Source organism: Physeter macrocephalus, chromosome 18 (genome assembly GCF_002837175.3).
Source record: "Physeter macrocephalus isolate SW-GA chromosome 18, ASM283717v5, whole genome shotgun sequence".
NCBI lineage: Eukaryota > Metazoa > Chordata > Mammalia > Artiodactyla > Physeteridae > Physeter > Physeter macrocephalus.
This window is the reverse complement of record NC_041231.1, coordinates 3,969,088-3,991,391: the sequence shown is the minus strand read 5'-3', so window position 1 is coordinate 3,991,391 and position 22,304 is coordinate 3,969,088. Positions and strand designations below refer to the sequence as shown.

The window sequence follows — 22,304 nt, the reverse complement described above, 5'->3', positions numbered from 1 at the left end:
CACCACCCGCCCCAAGAGGAAAGCGCTGGACTCCCACCTCCCACCCATAGGCTCCTTGCCCACCCGTGGGGCCCTGTTCTTGGCCAGATCCGGGCTGGTGGGCGTTTCATCCTCAGCTGGGCCCGTCCCTCATACAGATAGGAGCTATCCGATGCCGCTCCGGTCCCAAATCAGAGCTGCCAGAGTGAGTCAGCGGCCTGGCCTGCATCCTATCCCCACGTCCCTCCGCCGTCCTCCCGTTGCCATGGCAATGCTTGGGCGATCCTGTCAGCGCTGGACCCCAGCCCTCTGTCCAAACAAGCACTGCCTTGCTCTCCAGTAAACCCGCTAGTTTATCAGGTCCGGGTGGGGGGCTGGCAGTAGCCCAGGTGCAGGCTGTGTGGCTCCCCGGGAACCCGGGGGAGCAAAGGCTTCTGGGGCCACCGCCCTGGGCGAGCCACATCCCCGTGTGTGGCGCCCGCTTCCCACACACAGCACCCTACTGTGAACCCCCGGACGTGAACCCTCTTCCTGCAGGGGTTTTCATGGACCGCCTTTTTAGCTGAAGAAACTGAGGGTGACCAAGTCTCACCCCAGCCGTGCCCCTTCCCCTTGCTGCCCTCACTAAGCATGAAGGCCCCTGAGAGCAGGAGGGTGGAAACACTGCCCCACTGCTTTAAGGGACCCCTTCCAGCCCCCCACCCCTCCACAGCCCCCACTGGGCTCGGGAGGTCACAGGGAAGAAGGCCCCTGGTCTTCAAGGCTGGGTGACTGGTCCCACACCTGCCCCGACTCCAGACCCCCTCTCCATGGGTCCCTCTTATGGGGTTCCCCCACCCCAGGAAGGGATGCTAATCCCGGCACAGGGTGTACCTGGTGACTCAGATGGGTCGGGGGCTATGTGATCACCCACCCACCCACCCACTCACTCGTTCATCACTCACTCACTCGTTCATTCACTCACTCATTCACCCACTCATTCATTCACTCATTCACTCATTCATTCACTCACTCACTCATTCACTCATTCATTCTCTCACTCACTCATTCATTCACTCACTCATTAACTCATTCACTCACTCATTCACCCACTCATTCATTCACTCATTCACTCATTCATTCTCTCACTCACTCATTCATTCACTCACTCATTCACTCATTCGCTCACTCATTCACTCATTCGCTCACTCATTCATTCACTCATTCACTCATTCATTCACTCATTCACTCATCATTCAATCACTCACTCATTCATTCACTCATTCATTCACTCACTCATTCACTCACTCATTCACCCACTCATTCATTCACTCACTCACTCACTCATTCACTCACTCTCTTACACACTCACTCGTTCACTCACTCACTCACCCACCATGTCCCTCCCCCACTCTCCTGTTATGTGTGAGGCATTCTTTCTACCAGGTACCAGGGCCAATTTGGGGCATGAGGAGGGGATGGCTCAAGGACCAACACCAAGGTGACCAGAAGGAACTTGGGACAGGCCCCAAGTGAGCCAGAAGCAAATGCTCAGATCAGCCCCTGGGCGCCGCCTGAGCCCAGACCCCTCCCCAGGACGGTGGGGACCCAGCCCAGCCGCTCCTGCCCACCTTGCTGCTGCTGTGCCCCACGTAGAGCCTCCTGGCTGGGCCCACCCGTGGCAGTGGAGCCGCCAGCCTTGGTGGGGGGGCGGTGGAGCCCTGGGACGGAAGTCCAGCCACAGCGCCTGGCTCCTGGATAGGCCCCGGGCTCGCACACCCACCGTCTGAGGCCGGGTGTCCCTCACACCAGGGTGCTTTCTCAAGCAGAGCCCATCAGGGCCAAGACCACTGGGCCAGTTTCTGGGCTCGTTCAGTCGGCACCTCTCCAGCTCAGGGGCCTCAGTCGGCCCTGCCCCTCAAGGCCACAGGCCCACTTGTGACTGGAGCTGGCCTGGGGTCACCCGCCCAGCTGGAGCACAGCCAGGCTCCCAGGCAGTGCCGGGCAGGGGGCTGCGCTGTGGCGCGGGGGCCTGTCACGGGGGAGCCGCGCCCTGAGCCCTTCTCCAGTGAGGGTGGGGCTGGCCCCAGCAGCCCCGGCAGCAGGGAAGAGGCCAGTGGCCACTCCAGGTGCCAGGAGCTCAGGGGTCCGGCTGCACGGGAGAGTGCCCAGGGAGGGTCCAGGGGCAGGGGCGTGGTGGAGGATGCCTGAGGCCAGGACCGGGGGACCCTCAGGGGCCACGTCCCACCCGGCAGACACACCCATCCCTGCCTGTCTTCAGCTGCCGGCCAGCCCGTAGCCAGTGCCCACTGTTTACCTGGGTGAGGGGAACCACAGGCCCTGCCCCACCCTCCCACGTGAGGCCAGTGGGGCTGGAGCCAGCTCTGGGACTACAAAAGGCTCCTGCAGACTCAGAGCCCTCCTCAGAGGCTGCCCCGGGGACTTCTCCCCGCACACACCATGGGTGTCGGCCGGAGGAAGCTGGCCCTACTCTGGGCCCTGGGCCTCACCCTGGCCTGTGCCCAGCACACAGGTAAGGCCCGTGCGGCTTTCCCAGGCTGGCCCTGACCGTGGCCTGGGACCCCTGTGGCCCCCTCAAATCCTAGGGTGGCCCCGGCCCCCGGCGGGCAGCAGGCGGCTCTGAGGCCTCGTCCTGGGCTCTGGTCAAGCTGAGTGCATCCGTGAGCGGCTCTTCCAGCTTGTGGGGCTGGGGAGGGGTTCTTGGGGGCTGCGGGGTCCATGTGGGGCTAGGGAGTGGGAGCAGCCCAGCATCTATGAGCCCCTGGCTGCAGGATCTCAGCCACACGTGCGTCTCTGCTGCTCTCTGCCCTCTGCCCCCTGCCAAGCCTGGTCAGAGCAGACTCTCGAACTCCTGGGCCAGTCTGGCAGAGCTGCCCAGCTGCCCGGGACGCCCCACTCCGCGCACCCCCGGTTCACCAGCTCACTTTCCCTGTCTGGTCGTCTAGGGCGGGCTCAGTCCCGGGTGGGGGGCGTGATGAGGGAGGCTCACGGTCCCCGTGGTCCTCCGAGGCCCCTTCCCATCTGGGCCTGCACCTCCCTCCTCTGCTTCCCAGGGCGTAGCAGGGCCCTGGGTGGGTGAGGGGTGGCTCCCAGGCTCCTGGAACGGCAGCTTGGGGAACACGCCATGCTAGCCAAGGTCCCCACTGCCCCAGGCGGCCTGCACATCCCGGCCCCCAGTTTCCTGCTGCCCGCAGACAGTCCCAGAACTGGGAGGCTCTCCCTCGAGTCCTCCGGGCAAGGCTGCCCCACTGGGTGTTCCCGGGACACAGGGCGAGGATGAGCCCGGGTTGTCCCGGGTGATCTGAGAAATGGGACCAGAACACCAGTGAATGAAGCTGTGCTCCCTGGGTCAGCACCCCATCCAGAGGAGGGCTGGGCCTCCCCTCCTGCGGGGGGGGCCGGCACCCTCCTGCCATGCCAGCTCGGTGCAGGATCATGGCAAGCCTGTGTCTGGTGACACTCTGCACCTTTGGAGCAGCCTCTGAGGACCCCAGAAATGAGGTTCTCGGGGTGGCCTCCGGGCCGACACCGCCTGTCCCTGGGCCCTGCCTGCCTGGCCTCCACGGCGCTGGGCCCTTACCTGTGCGGTGGCCCTGAGCACCCCGTTTTGGGCGCAGCACTGCCCCCACTCTTGGCTCCAGAACCCCAGCAGGCTCTGAATTTTCCTCCAGAGCTCTGGTTGCCTTTGGACCAGCTGCAGCAGACCCGCGACTTTCCTGTCCGCTCCCTCGGTAGACGGGACGCTCCCGGACGGGGTCTGCCTGCCTGTCCCCCTACGTCCTGAGCAGGGCACCAGCGGCTGGGCCCTGGCGGACACTCGGCGGGCACGAGTGAACAGCGAACGAAGGAACGGCCCCTGGAGAGACCAGCCGGGGGGCGCCGCCTGAGGGGGAGGTCAAGGGAGTGGCGGCCCAGCCGTGGGCCCGGGTGACCCCAGAGCCTCGGCAGCCTGGAAGGGATGCTCCCAGCGCCCCCGTCCGCACAGAGAACCCCGCCATCCAGACCCCCCGCCCCTCCCCCCGTGCATCCTCTGAGGGGACGTGCCTGTCCTTCGGCCGGCTCAGGCCCAGCGCCCTCTCCTCTTCCCGAAGGCCAGGCCCGGGACAGCGCCGCAGAGCTTGGCCATGAGTACCCGGACCTCCCTCCTGCCCCCCAGGGGCCTGGCGGTGAGAGGACCCCCACCTGTCAGAGCCCCCGCCCCGCCCCAGCAGTCAAAGAGCCCTTGAGGGGCCACGGGCCACTCGCCTTGGGCCCAGCAGGCCGCTTGCCACCCCCGTCTGGCGTGGCTGACACAGGGTGACAGGCTGGCTGGGAGCTCACAGAACGTCCCTCTCTCCCTGGGGTTAACACCCGATACTCCAGTGGCGGCAGGGCGGGTGAGGGTCAGCCCCCAGCGCGGCCAGGCGGCCCAGGGCAAGGGGAGGCTCGGGGACTGACCCAGCCACCTCAGTTTGCACGTCCCCCAAAGGGGCTCCCAGGGAGGCGCACCTGTGCCTGATGGCAGCGCCCAGGGGATTGTCGTTAGCTGCTGGTGTGTCTGTTTTTTTAATCGGGGTATAGTTTTACAAGGTTGCGTTAGTTTCTACTGTACAGCAAAGCGAAGTAGAGTTCCGTGTGCTATCCAGCAGGTTCTCAGTATGGTGTCCATACGTTTGTTCTCTACGTCTGTGTCTCTATTTCTGCCTTGCAAACCGGTTCATCTGTACCCATTTTTTTTAGATTTTTTAGATTTTTTTAGATTTAGATTTTTCTAGATTCCATGAATATGCGTTAATAGACGATATTTGTTTTTCTCTTTCTGACTTACTTCACCCTGCATGACGGTCTCCAGGTATTGATTCAGGCATTTTTGAGATTCTGGGAGCAAGGAAGCCCCAGTGCAAACAGCATTCCGGGCCCCTGGGGCGCTCTGCTCTCAGCCCACAGTGGTCCCCGCGGGTCTTGGTGTTCACACCGGCCGGGAGGCTATATACACGGCAGAACCCGGAGCCAGATCTGGAGTCCGCCAGATCGGAGCAGCCGCGGAGCCGCCGAAGCCTCTCGTGGGGCTGAGCTGTGCCTGGGCGGTGGGGGTGAGGGCTGTGCGTCACCCGCCCTGTTTCCACAGGCAACTCCCTCCGCGGGGTGACTATCCACCCGCCTCTGAGGAACACCCTCCTGGTGCGAGGTGAGACCCCGAGAGGGCAGGCGGGGGGCCGTGTTGGCCGAGCTCTGCCTCGTCAGACCTGGGGGGGCGGGCGGGGAGACCGCAGCTTCCCAGGTGGATAAGGGCCAGGTTTCGGGACGTCCGGGCGTCCCAGACTCGGCGCCCTCGGAAAGGCCCTGCTCTGTTCGGCCCACAGCCTTGCACGCGGCGCACGGCGGGCGGGTCTGCAGCACGTGGGGCGACTTCCACTACAAGACCTTCGACGGCGACGTCTTCCGCTTCCCCGGGCTGTGCAACTACGTCTTCTCCGCGCACTGCGGGGCCGCCTACGAGGACTTCAACCTCCAGCTCCGCCGCGGCCCAGGCCCCAACGCCACCGCGCCCAGCAGGGTCACCATGAAGCTTGACGGCGTGGTCGTCGAGCTGACCAAGAGCTCCGTCCTGGTCAACGACCGCCCGTGAGTCTGGGCCCCGGACGGCGAGGAAGCTTTTGGGCCGTCGGGGGAGGGAAGTGCAGTTGTCCCAAGAGTGGGGCCCGGTGCGGTGCCCCCCAGGCCGCCATGCTCGGCCCTCTGCCCCGTCCAGGGGCTCAGGCTCTCTCTCTGCCCCTGGAAGTGGGCCCTTCCTCGTTCTTCTGATGCCAGAGCTCCAGGCTCTTGTGGGCATGTTGACCTCGTCACACGTGTGACTGAAGGGACCCTCCCTGCCTGAGGTCCAGACCTATGTTGCCCGTCCCCTCGTGCCCTAGGGCGCCTCAGCTGGGCCCTCTCTCCGCAGAATTCAGCTGCCCTTCAGCCACTCCGGAGTCCTCATTGAGCACAGCGGCAGCTACGTGAAGGTGGCGGCCAGGCTGGGTCTGGTCTTCATGTGGAACCAGGACGACAGCCTCCTGGTGAGGCGGGGGGCTGGGCCCGGGGGACCAGGCACAAGCCTCCAGCCTGACAGCCTCCCCAGGGAGGGAGGAAGGTGCTCTGGGCGAAGGAGGGTGGGAAAGCCAGACACCCCCGGCCCCGTGGCGGTGAGGATGGGGGCCCAGATGCTAACGGGGCCCCAGGGTCCACACCCCTGATGGAGACCCTGCGTGTGGGGGTAGTTTCCTCCAGGACAGACCCCCTGCCCCAGGTCCCAACTGAGTGGAGCTAATGGGGGAGGGTCCTCTGTGAGGAGGCCCAGCTGCTCCAGCCTTGGGAACCTCGTCTGTCCTTCTGGTCCGGGGGTGTCCCTGGCACGGCTGGAGTCTGATGTGTCCTCTCATTGCAGCTGGAGCTGGACGCCAAGTACGCCAACCAGACCTGCGGGCTCTGCGGAGACTTCAATGGCGTCCCCGTCTTCAACGAGTTCTTCGTCCACGGTAAGCCCCGGGGCGCGAGCCCCCCTCCCTGCCACCTGCTCCATCTCTGTGCTCCCTGGAAGCCTGCCTTCCAGGGTCCCAAGTCAGAGGTCTCAGTCTTAGCACGCGTGCACGCAGACCCACACGCTCGAGGTCCGGCATGTACGCGCGCCTACACCACACACATGTGCACAGACTCTGGCACGCCCCAGCACACACAGACGCACGGCGTGCGCTCACGTGCGCTCACCCCCACCCCACCCCACCCAGCACACGCTCTCAGCGGGGCAGCCCCCGCTGAGCCCTCCTGTTCTCAGTGCCCGTCACACACCCTCCTCTGAAATCGAAGACCTGCCTCCATCCAGACCCTGTCTCTGCTTCTTGGTCCTTGAGACTTTGCCAAGCAGTGGCCTTTTATGTGACCCACACCCACTGCAGCCCCGATCCCAGGGTCCCCACTGTCAGGCCCGTGAAGGCCCACGCAGAGCCCACACGTAAGGGACTCCCTCAGGGGAAGCCTGCCCGAGTGCCCAGCAGTGGCCGGCAGGGGCCCAGGGTCCCTCTCCAGCCCTGGGCCAGCGGAGCGTCACTTAACGGACCTCAACCCGCTGCCCTGCAGCCCCGAGTGCCCGGGAGTTCCTCATTTCATCTCCAGACTCCCTGAAAGTCCCGTGTAGCCGCCGCTTAAACTGGCAGGGTGGAAGGGGAAGGCAGGCGTAGCCCGGTGGCCCCGAGCGCGGGACGCTGGGAGCCTGCAAAGAGCCCGGCGCTGTGCTTCCGGCAGACATCAAGCTGACCCCCACCGAGTTTGGGAATCTGCAGAAGATGGACGGCCCCACGGAGCAGTGCCAGGACCCTGCCCCTGAGCCCCGCGCGAACTGCTTGGCCGGTTTTGTAAGTCCCAGAGCGAACGGGGGTGGTGTCCTGCTCCCACGGCCCCGGGGACAAGCCGAGGAGGGGGCCGTGAGCCAGGGGACGTTCCAGAGCCTGGACTGAGTGCCCCGGCTCTGCCCCAGGGCATCTGCGAGGAGATACTGAGCAGCAAGCTGTTCTCGGACTGTGCCGCCCTGGTGGACACCAGCAGCTACCTGGAGGCCTGCCGGCAAGATCTCTGCCACTGCGACCAGGCCAACGTCACCAGCTGCCTCTGCGACACCCTTGCCGAGTACTCCCGCCAGTGCACCCACGCCGGGGGGCTGCCCCTGGACTGGCGGGGCCCCCAGCTCTGCCGTGAGTGCCCTGCGTGGCCCCGGCCCTGCCACGCTGTCCCTTCTCGGGCCGGAGGCAGGGGCAGGGCGTGACACGGGCCCCATCCTCCTCCCTGCAGCCCAGACGTGCCCCCTCAACATGCAGTACCGCGAGTGTGGGTCGCCCTGCACGGACACCTGCTCCAACCTGGAGCACTCCCAGCTCTGCGAGGACCACTGCATGGCTGGCTGCTTCTGCCCCGAGGGTGAGATGGCCCCCCACCCCCTCTGGCCCCCCAGAATCACACAGATGCATTGTGGGTACTCAGGAAGGAAGGTCCCTCTGACGTGGCCCGAGGCGTCCCTGGACCCCTGGGTCTGAGGAACCCTCTAGGGCAGGGCCACTGTGGGCAGAGGGCCCGTGCCCTCCACACACCCACAGGGTAGACACAGTCCGGCACCCGCCACGTGGCCTGCCTGCCTCTGCAGGGACGGTGCTGGATGACATCGGCCATACGGGCTGCATCCTGGCGCCCCAGTGCTCCTGTGTGTACAACGGGGCCACCTACACTCCAGGGACCGGCTACTCCACAGACTGCACCAACTGGTAGGACCCTGGGCCCTGCCCTGCCCTGCCCTCCCCCTGGAGATGCCCAGGGACAGCCCCTGCCCTCTGGTCCCCCTAGATGCGCCCGGGCCGGCCCCTCTGGGGGCTGTGGCCCCGGGGCTGCTTGTCCTCTCCCACGCGGGTCTCCGGGCAGAGGCCAGTGGCTCTCTGGGCAGGCGCCGATGGGCTCCAGTCTATGTGGTGAGGCAGGCAGGCCTGGGCAAGTCTACCTGCCATCTTGGGGGGGCGGGCTGCTCCCGGGGGCCAGCACCCACGTGGTCGCTCCCTGCTCTCAGCACCTGCTCTGGAGGCCGGTGGAGATGCCAGGAGGTGCAGTGCCCGGGCACCTGCTCGGTGCTGGGCGGTGCCCACTTCTCCACGTTCGACGAGAGGCAGTACACGGTACACGGGGACTGCAGCTACATGCTGGCCAAGGTACATGGCCCCAGGGTCCTCCCCGGACGGAGCAGCTTTCAGGCCGTGGGTCCACGTGTCCTTCCCCAGCCTGGGCTGCATGTAGGTGCTGCATTTGGGGCCACCTTGGGATCCCCGATGCCGAGTCCTCCAGGAAACCACCCCAGCTCTGGGCGGGCGGACGGGTGGTGGGGAGGGGAGGATGAGGCGGGCTGGGGGCCGCTGAGCTTTGTGTGAGGACCTGTGTTTCCAGCCCTGTGACAGCAGCGCCTTCACCGTGCTGGCCGAGCTGCGCAGGTGTGGACTGACCGAGAGCGAGACCTGCCTGAAGAGCCTGACACTGATCCTGGGCGGGGGGCACATGGTGAGTGCAGACCCTGGGGCTGGGGGTGTCCTTCACAGCAAGTGACCTCTGCCCGAGCCCTTGATGCCACATGGGCAGCAGGTGGCCCAGGCACGGCCCGAGGACCCTCCCCCTGACTCCCTGCTTCCACCTCTTGTGGCTCTTTTGAGTGACCGTCCCCAAAGGGAACAGCTCAGAGACTGGCATGGGGCCTCCACACCCCCCCCATGAGGCCAGGATCTTCTGTGCTGAAGTCGACTTTTTTACTTTAGTGAATCCCTTTGGTTTTCATGTAGCCAAAAAAAGGTCCGGTCCTCGCGGAAAGCTTCGCGGAGCAGGCTGGGGGCTGGGGGGCCAGGTCATCAGCCCTCCTCTGCCCTGGGGAGGCCATCGTGAGCCCTGTCGTGTGCTTCTCCAGGTCTTCGTGGTAAAGGCCAGCGGGGAGGTGTTTGTGAACCAGATCTACACCCAGCTGCCCCTCTCGGCAGGTGAGGGCGCCTGCCCGGCCCCGCCCCCTGCCGGCCCCGCCCCTCGCGCCCACTGAGATCTGGTCCCCTGTGTCTGCAGCCAACGTCACGCTCTTCAGACCCTCCACCTTCTTCATCATCGCCCAGACCCAGCTGGGCCTGCAGCTGGACATCCAGCTGGTGCCCCGCATGCAGGTGTTCGTGAGGCTGGCGCCCCGGCTCCGGGGGCAGACCTGCGGTAAGAGGGTCGCCACCCAGCACCCGAGCCCACCCTCCGCAGCCCAGCACACAGGGCCCTCACGCCACCCCCGCCCCCAGGCCTGTGCGGGAACTTCAACCAGAACCAGGCCGACGACTTCCGGACCACCAGCGGCGTGGTGGAGGGCACGGCCGCCGCCTTCGCCAACACCTGGAAGACCCAGGCCGCCTGCCCCAACGTCAAGAACAGCTTCGAGGTCCCCTGCTCCCTCAGCGTGGAGAACGGTGTGTGTGTCCAGCAGCCCCGCGGGCCAACCTGGTGCCGGGGCCCCGGGCCGGAGGTCTGAGCATGGGCTCCTTGGGGGCCCGGTCTGAAGGGGGAGTCAGGTGGTGGGTAAACAGGCAGACTCAACGTGCGTTGTCCTGGCCGGGTGAGCCCCGGCAGGAGAGCATCAGGGTGCTGGGGGCAGTGGAGGCCCACCCTCCTTGCCCCCTCTCCTGGGGGGACCAGGCTGGGGGGCGCTCGGGAGGTAGCCTAGGTCTGCTCACACCTGGCGCTCCTTTACACGGAGCATAAGGAATTCCGGCTAAAAGGAAAGCTGCTCACCTCCACGTAGCTCCCGCCTGATGTGACCGTCCAGCCTCGCTGACCGCCCCCTTCCTCCGTCCACAGAGAAGTACGCTCAGCACTGGTGCTCGCGGCTGACAGACCCCCACGGCCCCTTCACCCGGTGTCACGCCGCTGTGGACCCCAGCGCCTACTACTCGGTAATGCCACCCACCTGCCCCTGCCCTTGGACCGCTCGGCCACCCCCAGGGTCCCAAGGGCCGTGGCAGCAGCGTCTGGGCCCAGCTGCTCTCAGCCTCCAGTTTCTCCCATCCCCATCCACTCACTCATCCACTCACTCATTTACTCACTCATTCAGCCACTCACTCACTCATTCATTCGCTCACTCATCTACTCACTCACTCATCCACTCACTCACTCATTCACTCACTCACTCACTCATTCACTCATTCATCCACTCACTCACTCATTCACTCACTCATTCATTCTCTCATTCATCGCTCACTCATCCACTCACTCACTCATTCATTCATCCACTCATCATTCATCCACTCACTCACTCACTCACTCACTCATTCATTCTCTCATTCATCCACTCACTCATCCACTCACTCACTCATTCATCCACTCACTCACTCACGCATTCATTCACTCATTTACTCACTCTTTCATCCACTCATCATTCATCCAGTCACTCACTCATTCATTCATTCATTCATCCGCTCACTCATTCATTCACTCACTCATCCACTCACTCACTCATTCATCCACTCACTCACTCATTCATCCACTCATTCATCCACTCATTCATTCACCCACTCATCCACTCACTCATTTACACACTCACTCATTCATCCACTCATTCATCCACCCACTCATCCACTCACTCATTTACACACTCACTCATTCATCCACTCATTCATCCACCCACTCATCCACTCACTCATTTACACACTCACTCATTCATCCACTCATTCATCCACCCACTCATCCACTCACTCATTTACACACTCACTCATTCATCCACTCATTCATCCACCCACTCATCCACTCACTCATTTACACACTCACTCATTCATCCACTCATTCATCCACCCACTCATCCACTCACTCATTTACACACTCACTCATTCATCCACTCATTCATCCACCCACTCATCCACTCACTCATTTACACACTCACTCATTCATCCACTCATTCATCCACCCACTCATCCACTCACTCATTTACACACTCACTCATTCATCCACTCATTCATCCACTCATTCATTCACCCACTCATCCACTCACTCATTTACACACTCACTCATTCATCCACTCATTCATCCACTCATTCATTCACCCACTCATCCACTCACTCATTTACACACTCACTCATTCATCCACTCATTCATCCACTCATTCATTCACCCACTCATCCACTCACTCATTTACACACTCACTCATTCATCCACTCATTCATCCACTCATTCATTCACCCACTCATCCACTCACTCATTTACACACTCACTCATTCATCCACTCATTCATCCACTCATTCATTCACCCACTCATCCACTCACTCATTTACACACTCACTCATTCATCCACTCATTCATCCACCCACTCATCCACTCACTCACTCATTCATCCACTCACTCACTCACGCATTCATTCACTCATTTACTCACTCATTCATCCACTCATCATTCATCCAGTCACTCACTCATTCATTCATTCATTCATCCGCTCACTCATTCATTCACTCACTCATCCACTCACTCACTCATTCATCCACTCACTCACTCATTCATCCACTCATTCATCCACTCATTCATTCACCCACTCATCCACTCACTCATTTACACACTCACTCATTCATCCACTCATTCATCCACTCATTCATCCACCCACTCATCCACTCACTCACTCATTCATCCACTCACTCACTCACGCATTCATTCACTCAATTACTCACTCTTTCATCCACTCATCATTCATCCAGTCACTCACTCATTCATTCATTCATTCATCCGCTCACTCATTCATTCACTCACTCATCCACTCGCTCACTCATTCATTCACTCACTCATTCATCCACTCACTCATTCATCCACTTACTCATTCATCCACTCACTCATTTTCTCACTCACTCATTCACTCACTCATTCATTCATCTGCTCACTCACTCATTCACTCAGTCACTCACTCACTCATTCATTCTCTCATTCATCTCACTCATCCACTCACTCACTCATTCATTCACTCACTCATCCACTCATTCATCCACTCACTCACTCACGCATTCATTCACTCATTTACTCACTCATTCATCCACTCATCATTCATCCAGTCACTCACTCATTCATTCATTCATTCATCCGCTCACTCATTCATTCACTCACTCATCCACTCATTCATCCACTCACTCATCCACTCATTCATTCACCCACTCATCCACTCACTCATTTACACACTCACTCATTCATCCACTCACTCATTTTCTCACTCACTCATTCACTCGCTCATTCATCCACTCATTTACTCACTCACTCACTCATGCACTCACTCACTCATCCATCACTCACTCACTCACTCACCCACCTACCGCGGTTCTGAGTCTGTCCTGTCCTCCTGCTCCACGCTAGGCACAGGGGCTACACCCAGCGAGTGAGTAGCCCGCTGGCCCCGGGGTGCAAATGAGAAACTGGTGTCTAAGGCTGACTACACAGGGCAGGACCGCTGGGTCACAGAGATGAGGGGCTGTGGTCCTTCCAGCACCCCCGCCCCCCAGCCCAGGGACGTGACTGCAAGATGCTCTGTGCACGTTAGTGGGGCCCCTGTGAGGCTCGGGGAGGGGTCCTGGGGAGGCAGGCTCTCCAGCAGCAGCGTGGGGGAAGCTCGCCGTGTGTGGCCTGGGGTCCCTGACGTCCCGATGCCCCCGCAGAACTGCATGTTTGACACGTGCAGCTGTGAGAAGAGCGAAGACTGCATGTGTGCGGCCCTGTCCTCCTACGTGCGGGCCTGCGCCGCCCGGGGCGTGCTGCTCGGCGGCTGGCGGGACGGCGTGTGCAGTGAGTGTCCCAGGGTGGACGTCCCATGGCCCCCGTCCCCCCACCAGGCTCAGAGGCCAAGGACCGCCCAGGCCAGCGCCCCGGGACCCCATCAAGGACGAAGGGCCTGGCGGGAACCGGGGAGCCAGGGGGGCCGGCCCTGTCCTGAGTGCTACCCCCTCCTGGCGTCCTGCAGCAAAGCCCATGACCACCTGCCCCAAGTCGCTGACCTACCTCTACAACATCAGCACCTGCCAGCCCACCTGCCGGGCCCGGAGTGACGTGGACGTCACCTGCAGCGTCAGCTTCGTCCCCGTGGACGGCTGCACCTGCCCCGACGGCACCTTCCTGGACGACACGGGCAAGTGTGTGCCGGCCACCAGCTGCCCCTGCTACCACGGGGGCTCCGTGGTCCCCAATGGGGAGTCGACGCACGAGCAGGGGGTCGTCTGGTAAGAGCCCCGGCTGAGTGGGTGGGGTGGGCGAGGCCGGGGGGCTCTCTGACCACTCTCCCCTCGCAGCACCTGCACCCAGGGCACACTGACCTGCATCGGAGGCCACGCCCCAGCTCCAGGTGAGCCCGGAGTGGGGGGGGAGGGGGCCTCGGTTGTCTCTGCAGAAAGTTACCTAAGTACGGGGTTAAATGCCCACAAGTCAGCGAGGCTGGTGGGTGTCAGTCGGCGTCTCTGGGCTCGGCAGTGTGGGCACCCCGCCCACGCACTCACACGCTCACCCCGGGGCGGCCAAACTCTGCCGTCGGGAAACACGTCCCTCAGGCGGGCCTGGCAGGTGGCGTCAGGGTCCCCTGAACGGCCCCTCCCTCCCCAGTCTGTACCCCACCCATGGTCTACCTTGACTGCGGCAATACCACGCCTGGGGCCGCTGGGGCCGCTGGGGCCGGCTGTCAGAAGAGCTGCCACACCCTGGACATGGACTGTGTGAGTGTCGCCAGCCACCCCCTCCAACAGCCCCACACCTGCTCGGCCCTCAGGGGCGCCTGTGGAGAAGCCCACTCGCGGGCCCCAGGGGACCCCTGCCCGCAGGCTGCTGGTCCTCTATCCCCGCGGCCCCGCTGCAGGCCCTGGGGGTCCACTAAGCTGTGTCTGCTCCCCGCCTCCACAGTACAGCTCCCAGTGTGTGCCTGGCTGTGTGTGTCCCCACGGGCTGGTGGCCACTGGCGACGGCGGCTGCATCCCTGTGTCCGACTGCCCCTGTATGCACAACGAGGCCAGCTACCAGCCGGGCCAGACCATCCGGGTGGGCTGCAACACCTGGTACGGGGAGGGGCTCGGAGCCCACCTGGGGGAGGGTTCCCCGCGGCGGGGGGCACAGCCCAGCCGGCAAGCCCTGCCCCCGCCCAGGCTGCAGCTGTGCAGCTGGGCCTCAGCAGGGAGGCTTGGGCCTGATGCCCGCCGCCCCCGCCCCAGCACCTGTAAGAGCAGGATGTGGCAGTGCACAGACCGGCCCTGCCCGGCCACCTGCGCAGTGTACGGCGACGGCCACTACATCACCTTCGACGGGCGGCGCTACAGCTTCAGCGGAGCCTGCGAGTACACACTGCTTCAGGTACGTGGCTGCCGAGCTCTCTGGCCGCCGTCCCGCAGGCCTGCCCGGAGTGGGGGAGGGGGAGGGGGTGCCGGGCGGGGCTGCCCCGGGGTGCACGCTCAGTCCCGTCCCGGCCTCCCCCAGGACCACTGTGGGGGCAATGGCAGCGCCCAGGACGGCTTCCGTGTCATCACCGAGAACGTCCCCTGCGGCACCACCGGGACCACCTGCTCCAAGGCCATCAAGATCTTCCTGGGGGTGAGCAGCGGGCGGGGGGCTTGGTGGGGAGCCCCCAGGAAGGCCGCGCTCCCGTGGCCGAGCCGGGACAGGGGCCGCAGGGCCGTGGACCCGCTTGACAGGTAGCCGGGGTCCTCACCCAGACACTCACTGGCCCTGCCCCACGCAGAGCTACGAGCTGAAGCTGAGCTACGGGAACGTGGAGGTGATCGAGAAGGAGCAGGGGCAGCTGCCACCCTTCTCCATCCGCCAGATGGGCACCTACCTGGTGGTAGACACGGATGTCAGCCTGGTGTTGCTGTGGGACAAGGGGACCAGCATCTTCCTCAGACTCAGCCCCGAGTTCAAGGTGAGGCCCTGCCCGGGAAGGACGCCGCCCTCACCCCAGACCAAGGGCCGACCGGAGACGGGGGTGCGGGTGGGGGAGAGACAGAGAGAGATCGAGAGACACGGCGACAGCGTGAGAGGCACAGAGAGAGATAGAAAAACAGAGAGACACGGAGAGATAAAGAGAGACAGAGAGACGGACAGAGAGAAACAGAGAGGCAGAGAGATAGAGAGGAGGTGACAGTAGGAGACCCTCGGCCGTGTCCGGGTCCTGCAGCTGCTGGAAGAAATGATCCCTAACTGGTGGCCCTCCTCTCACAGTCTGGACACTAAGTCCAACCAGGTGCCCCAGGCCCACGTTCCCTCCAGAGGCTCGAGGGGAGGATCCTTCCCGCCTCCTCCAGCTTCCGTGGCCCCAGGCTCCCCATCGGCCCAACCTCTGCCTACGATGTCCCTTTACTGCCTTCACTCTGGGTGTGTCCCTCGTCCTGTAAGGACACAGGCCACTGGATCAGCAGCCCCGGTCCAGGGTGCCCGCATCCTAGCTTGATCGCATCCGCAGAGACCCTACTTCCACTTTGGGCCACACTCGTGGGTCCCGGGTCAGGACCTGAGCCTGTCTTTGGGGGACACTCCGTAGCCACCGGGCTGCTTCTCCTGTGCCCTCCCCTCCTGGAGACGTCAGAGCCCAGTGGGGCTCTTCCTGAGGGCCCCGGGGTTGTGGGGGAGCGAGTGAGGTCGCAGGGCCCCTCCTGCCCTTTGCCCTGAGCCTGTGCCGTCTCTGCGTCCGTCCGCAGGGGAGGGTCTGCGGGCTGTGCGGGAACTTTGACGACAACGCCCTCAACGACTTCACCACGCGGAGCCAGTCCGTGGTGGGCGACGCGCTGGAGTTCGGCAACAGCTGGAAATTCTCCCCGTCCTGCCCGGACGCCCAGGCCCCCAGGGACCCCTGCGCCGCCAACCCGTACCGCAAGTCCTGGGCCCAGAAGCGATGCAGCATCATCAATGGCGCCGCCTTCCGCGCCTGCCGTTCTCAGGTGGGCCAAGGGGGTGCTGGGGCTGCCTCCTTCCCTCCTGGCGGGACCTGGGTCTGGCCTAGGCTGGCCCCCTGAAGGCGGCCTTGACCCTGACCGTGGTACACGGCACGCTGCGAGGACCTCCCGCCAGGCAGGTGCCCGTGTCCCCAGCCCTGGCCTGCTTTCCCTGAGGACACTCAGCCTCATCCCCTGGAAACGGGGCTGCGAGCCACCCAGGAAGGACCTCAGCGTCACCGCCCGGCCCTCCCCCACATTCCCTGAGCCGCCAGCCCCCGGCATGGACAGAAACCTCAGGGGGCCTCCAGCCCAGCCGGGCCCCACGGAAGCGGAGGATGGCACGGCCTGAGACCCCTCCCCGAAGCCCTTCCTGCTACGTAACGAGGACCGCGGGGCCCGCTCGCCAGCACGGTCTCGTGACCCGGGGCTCGCAGGTGCCGCGGAGGCGGCGTGGCGGGACCGGTCCGCAGCTGACACCGGCCAGCCTGTGTGGGGCCTCGCGTCCCGCCTGGCTCGCGGCCCCCGCCCGCACCCCGGGTGCCCTGCCCATTGGCTCAGAAAGTCCTTGGTGAACCTGACACAGCAGTCTCCCCCTCGGACGGTGCCGCCCGTGGTGGCAGATGCGAGACACGGTTGCCCTGGGCCCTGCCACCTGGGAGGGGGGAGCGGGGGGCACCCCCTCACCCTGAGGAGACAGCACCCCGTTTGTCAGGACAGGTCACCGCCCGGTCACAGGGAGGGCTGGCCTACAGCTAAGTGGGGTGGCCGAGCAGAGGCGAGGGAGGAGGGGCAGGGGTGGGTGCCCGGGCGGGCGCGTCGCAGATGGCAGATGGGGGTTTGCCGTGCAAATGGGGAGCCGGCTGCCCAGGGGCCGGGGCTTGGCTCTTCTCGCTGAGCAGACCACCCCCCGCCCACCCAGGTCGACTCCACCAGGTACTACGAGGCCTGCGTGAGCGACGCGTGCGCCTGCGACTCGGGGGGCGACTGCGAGTGTTTCTGCACGGCCGTGGCCGCCTACGCCCAGGCCTGCCGCGACGCGGGCGTGTGCGTGGCCTGGCGGACCCCGGACGTCTGCCGTGAGTGCCCGCCATGTGTCCGTCGGGCTGGGGCGGAGACACGGGGAGTGACGAGAGTGGTACTGAATGTGCGAGGGGAGGAAGGGCTTGAAGGGAGGCAGCAGAGCACCGCCCCCTGCATGGAGCCTGGCTGCAGCGGGTGGGCGTCCCTGACAAGCCGGCCAGCCCCCCTCCCCGCCGCCCCCTCTTGCCCCCGGGCCTCCTAGGCCCATGTCCTCTGAGGCTGCGTCCGGGAGGCACAGAGGAGGGGCGTGTCTTCAGAACAGCTCGCGGGACTTGGTCAAGGATCGGGGTACGGGGCAGCCCCCCGGGGCCGTCCTTGCGAGGGCAGCACTCCCCCGGGGGCCCCTGGGCCAAGCGCCTGGCCCTGAGCCCGCCCCCGTCGTCCGCAGCCCTCTTCTGCGACTACTACAACCCGCACGGGGGGTGCGAATGGCATTACCAGCCCTGCGGGGCCCCCTGCCTGAGGACCTGCCGGAACCCGCGCGGCCAGTACCTGCACAACGTCCGCGGCCTGGAAGGTGCGCTGCTGCCCTGCTGGTGTGGGCGGGGCCGTGCTGGGCAGCCGGTGGCCGGGGCCGAGGCTTGTCCTGGGGATCCCGGGGCCCTTGGCCAGGCTGGGCTCCTCCGGACCCCTCGTGGTGCCTTTGCGGCCATGGCCGCAAGCTCCCCACGGCGTGGTGGGGTCCAGGGCCGGGGACTGGGTGGAGGCGGGGGTGAGGCGGTGGGCAGTTGGTGTGGCGCGGACTCGGGCCTCTCTGGTCCACAGGCTGCTACCCCAAGTGCCCGTCAGAGGCCCCCATCTTCGATGAGGACCAGATGCGATGTGTAGCTTCATGCCCAACCCCGACCCCACCACCGCCCTGCCGCGTCCAGGGCAAGTCCTACCGGCCGGGCTCCGCGGTGCCCTCGGAAGAGAACTGCCACCGCTGGTGAGTTGCTTGGCGGGGGCTGCGAGGACCCTGGAGCACGTGCGGGATTCGCCCAGCCCTCCGCCGCTGGGGGGGAGGCCCCGCCCGGCCACCCCGCAGCAGAGCCTCCCTCCTTCAGGGCCAGAGGGTCCCCCAGCCTGGGTTTTCTGTGGGGTCCAGCAGGGAGCTTCCTTTATGCAGGATGAGGGTGGGGGGTCTGGGGGTGAAGGAAGGGGCCAGAGGGGAAGCTGAGCCATGACACGGCCCAAGGACCTCTGGGAAGACACCCTGGAGAGGGAGTGGCCTTCAGAAGGTCCAGGGGGCTCAGTGGCCATGCTCGAACTGCCTTCTCTGGTCATTGATAGGAAGGGCTCCCTAAGAGGGCGTGACCTCTGGGGCTGAGGCGGGGCCCCCAGGGACCCCAGTGGGGCTTCCCCTGCCTACCTGCCCCTGGGTGAGTCCCACCCCCAGACTCATCTCCCTTCTGTCGCCAGCGTTTGCACCGAGAGCGGCGTGCAGTGCACCTACGACTCTGAGGGTGAGCGGTGGGTGGCCCTCCTTGAGCCCGGGGTCTCGGGTCCCCGCCTGCGCCCCGGCCCCCTAACCGCCTGGCTGCTGTCCTCCCACAGCCTGTGTCTGCACCTACGATGGGAGGCGCTTCCATCCCGGGGAAGTCATCTACCACACGATGGACGGCACGGGGGGCTGCATCTCCGCCCGCTGTGGGGCTAACGGCACCATCGAGAGGAGGGTCGAAGGCTGCACCCCTACCACCCCCACCCCCCAAACCACCTTCTCCTTCTCTACATCCCTGCACGGTAAGGCAGACACGTGGGGTGCCGACCGGGCGGGGCCGTCCCCCCACCCCTGGCCCCGAGAGGCAGGAAGGAGCCAGGACGGGACAGAGGGCATGTCCCTGTGTGCCAGTCAGCCCGCAGCCAGGAAGGGCCCGCCACCTTGAGGCCGGCAGGACCCGTGTCCCCAGTCATGCTCTCAGGGCTGAGGCACCCAGCACGGGGCAGGGGCCGTGAGCAAAGGTGTCCCAGGTTGGTTCCTGGGAAGAGGACCACGGGGAGCCCAGCTGGGGAGTCCCTGCCTGGACCCACCGCTCTCCGATCGCCTTGCGTTGCACCAGGGCCAGGCACCTTCGCATCCTTACCTCTCCTAAGGGTGCCTTAGGGCCTTATGCGCGCTTCCCCCAAGGGTGAAGAGCCCCTGTAACTCTGGCTTTAGATTCCGGGGAGCAGGCTTCCCTTACCCAAGCTGAATTCACCCCTTGAATCAGCTGCGGTGAACTTCACCACTGCCAGGTTCGGGCATATCCCGGACGCTTGGCAGCTGCCCTCTCTCCCAAGTTCCCATCATGGGCGGAGACAGACAGGCAGCTGACACTGACAGACGGGGCGGGGCGTGTCCTCAAGGAGTGTGGGGGCCCCGGCCCCTGACGCTCGCCCTTTCTCTCCTGTCCTCAGTCGTGAGCTCGACGCTTCCACCCAGCACACGCCCCAGCCCTTCCGAAAGCACAGCGCACACCCCGGGCACGTCCTCTGGATCAACGCCTCCCACAGCCTCCGCGCTGCCCTCGTCCCGGTCCCCCTGTGGGGAGGAGTGCCAATGGTCGCCATGGCTGGATGTCAGCCGTCCGGGACGGGGCATAGACAGCGGTGACTTCGACACGCTGGAGAACCTCCGTGCCTATGGGTACCGGGTTTGCCGAGAGCCGAGAGCGGTGGAGTGCCGGGCCGAGCGTGCCCCCGAGGTGCCGCTGGAAGTCCTGGGGCAGCGCGTGGAGTGCAGCCTGACGGTGGGGCTGACCTGCTACAACAGGGACCAGGCCTCTGGGCACTGTGACAACTACCAGATCAGGATCCTGTGCTGCTTCCCCCGGGCCTGCCCCACTAGCAGTACAGAGATCACCCCTCCTGCAACCTTCACCACAACTGAAACTGGGCCCACGCGAAGAACCAGCGGGGTTACACCTGTGCCGACAGGGGGCACAGATTCCTCAGCCCCTGTCACCACACCTGGCCCAACCCCTGCCTCTGCGACTAGCAAAGCACCTGGCCCAGGTACCTCAACACCTGGGAAAACAACCCTCTTGACTCCCAGCCCAACGCCAGTTTCAACAACAGTCTCAACCACGACCTCTGTGCCAACCCCAACCCCAACACCAACGCCCTCGAAGGGAACCACATCTGAGCCAACCCAGGCCTGTTTGCAGGAATCATGCACCTGGACCAAGTGGATTGACGGCAGCTACCCGGGGCCAGGGAGGAACAGCGGAGATTTTGACACTTTTCAGAATCTGAGATCCAAAGGTTATAAATTCTGTGCAAAGCCCAGGAATGTGCAGTGCCGGGCAGAAGCCTTTCCCAACACCCCACTGCAGGCACTGGGGCAGGACGTGATCTGTGACAAAAAGGTGGGGCTGATTTGCTGGAACAAAGACCAGCTGCCCCCCATCTGCTACAACTACCAAATCCGTATCCTGTGCTGTGAGATGGTGGACCATTGCAGAACAACGACCAGTCGCCCTACCACACCTGGGCCCATACAGACGACCACAGGCGAAACCAGCACTGCCTGGACCGCTGCAACATTCTCGTCTTCCACACAACACAGCACTGCCAGCTCGGCACACGTGTCCCCAAGAACGAGGGTCACTCCCAGAACAAATGAGCAGAACACCTCCTGCCAGCCACAGTGCCTGTGGACCAAGTGGTTCGATGTGGACTTCCCATCTCCTGGGCCCCACGGAGGAGACTTGGAAACCTACAGCAACATCGTCAGAAGAGGAGAGAGGATCTGCCACAGACCCGAATACATCAGCGCCCTGGAGTGCCGAGCCGAGAACCACCGCGACGTCAGCATCCAGACGCTGGGCCAGGTGGTGCAGTGCAGCCCGGAAGTGGGCTTGGTGTGTCGGAACCGGGACCAGAAGGGCAAGTTCAGGATGTGCCTCAACTACGAGGTGCGCGTGCTGTGCTGTGAGCCCCAGAAAGGCTGCACTGGCACACAGGTCACATTTCCCAGCACCTCAAGTGTGAGTGTCACCAGCCAGACAGGTACCAGCTCCCATGAGGCCACATCCAGGGCAACCGCTGTGCAGACAACCAGCCCAACCGCAGTTCCTATAACCAGCACAACCTCTGTGGAGACAACCAACACAACGTCAGCTCCTACAAGAAGCACCACCACTGTGGAGACCCCCAGTCCAACCTCAGCTTTTATAACCAGCACCACCACTGTGGAGACAACCAGCCCAACCACAGTTCCTAGAACCGGCACCACCACTGTGGAGACAACCAGCACAACCTCAGCTCCTACAAGAAGCACAATCTCTGTGCAGACATCCAGCCGAACCTCAGCTCCTACAACCAGCACCCGCACTGTGGAGACAACCAGCTCAACCACAGCTCCTACAATCAGCACCAGCACTGTGCAGACAACCAGCCCAACCGCGGTTCCTATAACCAGCACAACCTCTGTGGAGACAACCAGCACAACCTCATCTCCTACAAGCAGTACAACCTCTGTGGATACAATGATCCCAAACTCAGCTCCTACAATTAGCACCACCACTGTGGAGACAACCAGCCCAACTACATCTCCTACAACCAGCACCAGCACTGTGGAGACAACCAGCACAACCTCAGCTCCTACAACCAGCACCACCACTGTGGAGACAAGCAGCACAACCTCAGCTCCTACAAGAAGCACAATCTCTGTGCAGACAACCAGCCCAACCTCAGCTCCTACAACCAGCACCCGCACTGTGGAGACAACCAGCCCAACCACAGCTCCTACAACCAGCACCAGCACTGTGGAGACAACCAGCACAACCTCAGCTCCTACAAGAAGCACAATCTCTGTGCAGACAACCAGCCCAACCTCAGCTCCTA

The 22,304-nt window shown here is 63.7% G+C and overlaps 1 protein-coding gene across 1 annotated transcript in view; it reads left to right on the top strand.

Moving 5' to 3' along the window:
• The first annotated feature begins 2,418 nt into the window (after positions 1–2,418).
• The window catches only part of MUC5AC (mucin 5AC, oligomeric mucus/gel-forming), a 46,344-nt gene continuing 26,458 nt past the window's right edge, over positions 2,419–22,304 (top strand). Inside the window, exons 1-32 of the mRNA XM_055079564.1 lie at positions 2,419–2,491; positions 4,071–4,145; positions 5,087–5,146; positions 5,322–5,583; positions 5,903–6,017; positions 6,386–6,476; positions 7,240–7,349; positions 7,472–7,685; positions 7,783–7,908; positions 8,132–8,249; positions 8,546–8,684; positions 8,917–9,027; positions 9,425–9,494; positions 9,574–9,711; positions 9,792–9,956; positions 10,345–10,439; positions 13,167–13,293; positions 13,469–13,724; positions 13,794–13,846; positions 14,101–14,210; positions 14,395–14,546; positions 14,700–14,838; positions 14,962–15,075; positions 15,224–15,403; positions 16,179–16,418; positions 17,335–17,491; positions 17,884–18,012; positions 18,261–18,423; positions 18,897–18,940; positions 19,032–19,220; positions 19,875–21,573; positions 22,000–22,225. Of these exons, the coding sequence (XP_054935539.1) occupies positions 2,419–2,491; positions 4,071–4,145; positions 5,087–5,146; positions 5,322–5,583; positions 5,903–6,017; positions 6,386–6,476; positions 7,240–7,349; positions 7,472–7,685; positions 7,783–7,908; positions 8,132–8,249; positions 8,546–8,684; positions 8,917–9,027; positions 9,425–9,494; positions 9,574–9,711; positions 9,792–9,956; positions 10,345–10,439; positions 13,167–13,293; positions 13,469–13,724; positions 13,794–13,846; positions 14,101–14,210; positions 14,395–14,546; positions 14,700–14,838; positions 14,962–15,075; positions 15,224–15,403; positions 16,179–16,418; positions 17,335–17,491; positions 17,884–18,012; positions 18,261–18,423; positions 18,897–18,940; positions 19,032–19,220; positions 19,875–21,573; positions 22,000–22,225 (5,940 nt within the window). The remainder of the gene's footprint in view (positions 2,492–4,070; positions 4,146–5,086; positions 5,147–5,321; positions 5,584–5,902; positions 6,018–6,385; positions 6,477–7,239; positions 7,350–7,471; positions 7,686–7,782; positions 7,909–8,131; positions 8,250–8,545; positions 8,685–8,916; positions 9,028–9,424; positions 9,495–9,573; positions 9,712–9,791; positions 9,957–10,344; positions 10,440–13,166; positions 13,294–13,468; positions 13,725–13,793; positions 13,847–14,100; positions 14,211–14,394; positions 14,547–14,699; positions 14,839–14,961; positions 15,076–15,223; positions 15,404–16,178; positions 16,419–17,334; positions 17,492–17,883; positions 18,013–18,260; positions 18,424–18,896; positions 18,941–19,031; positions 19,221–19,874; positions 21,574–21,999; positions 22,226–22,304) is intronic.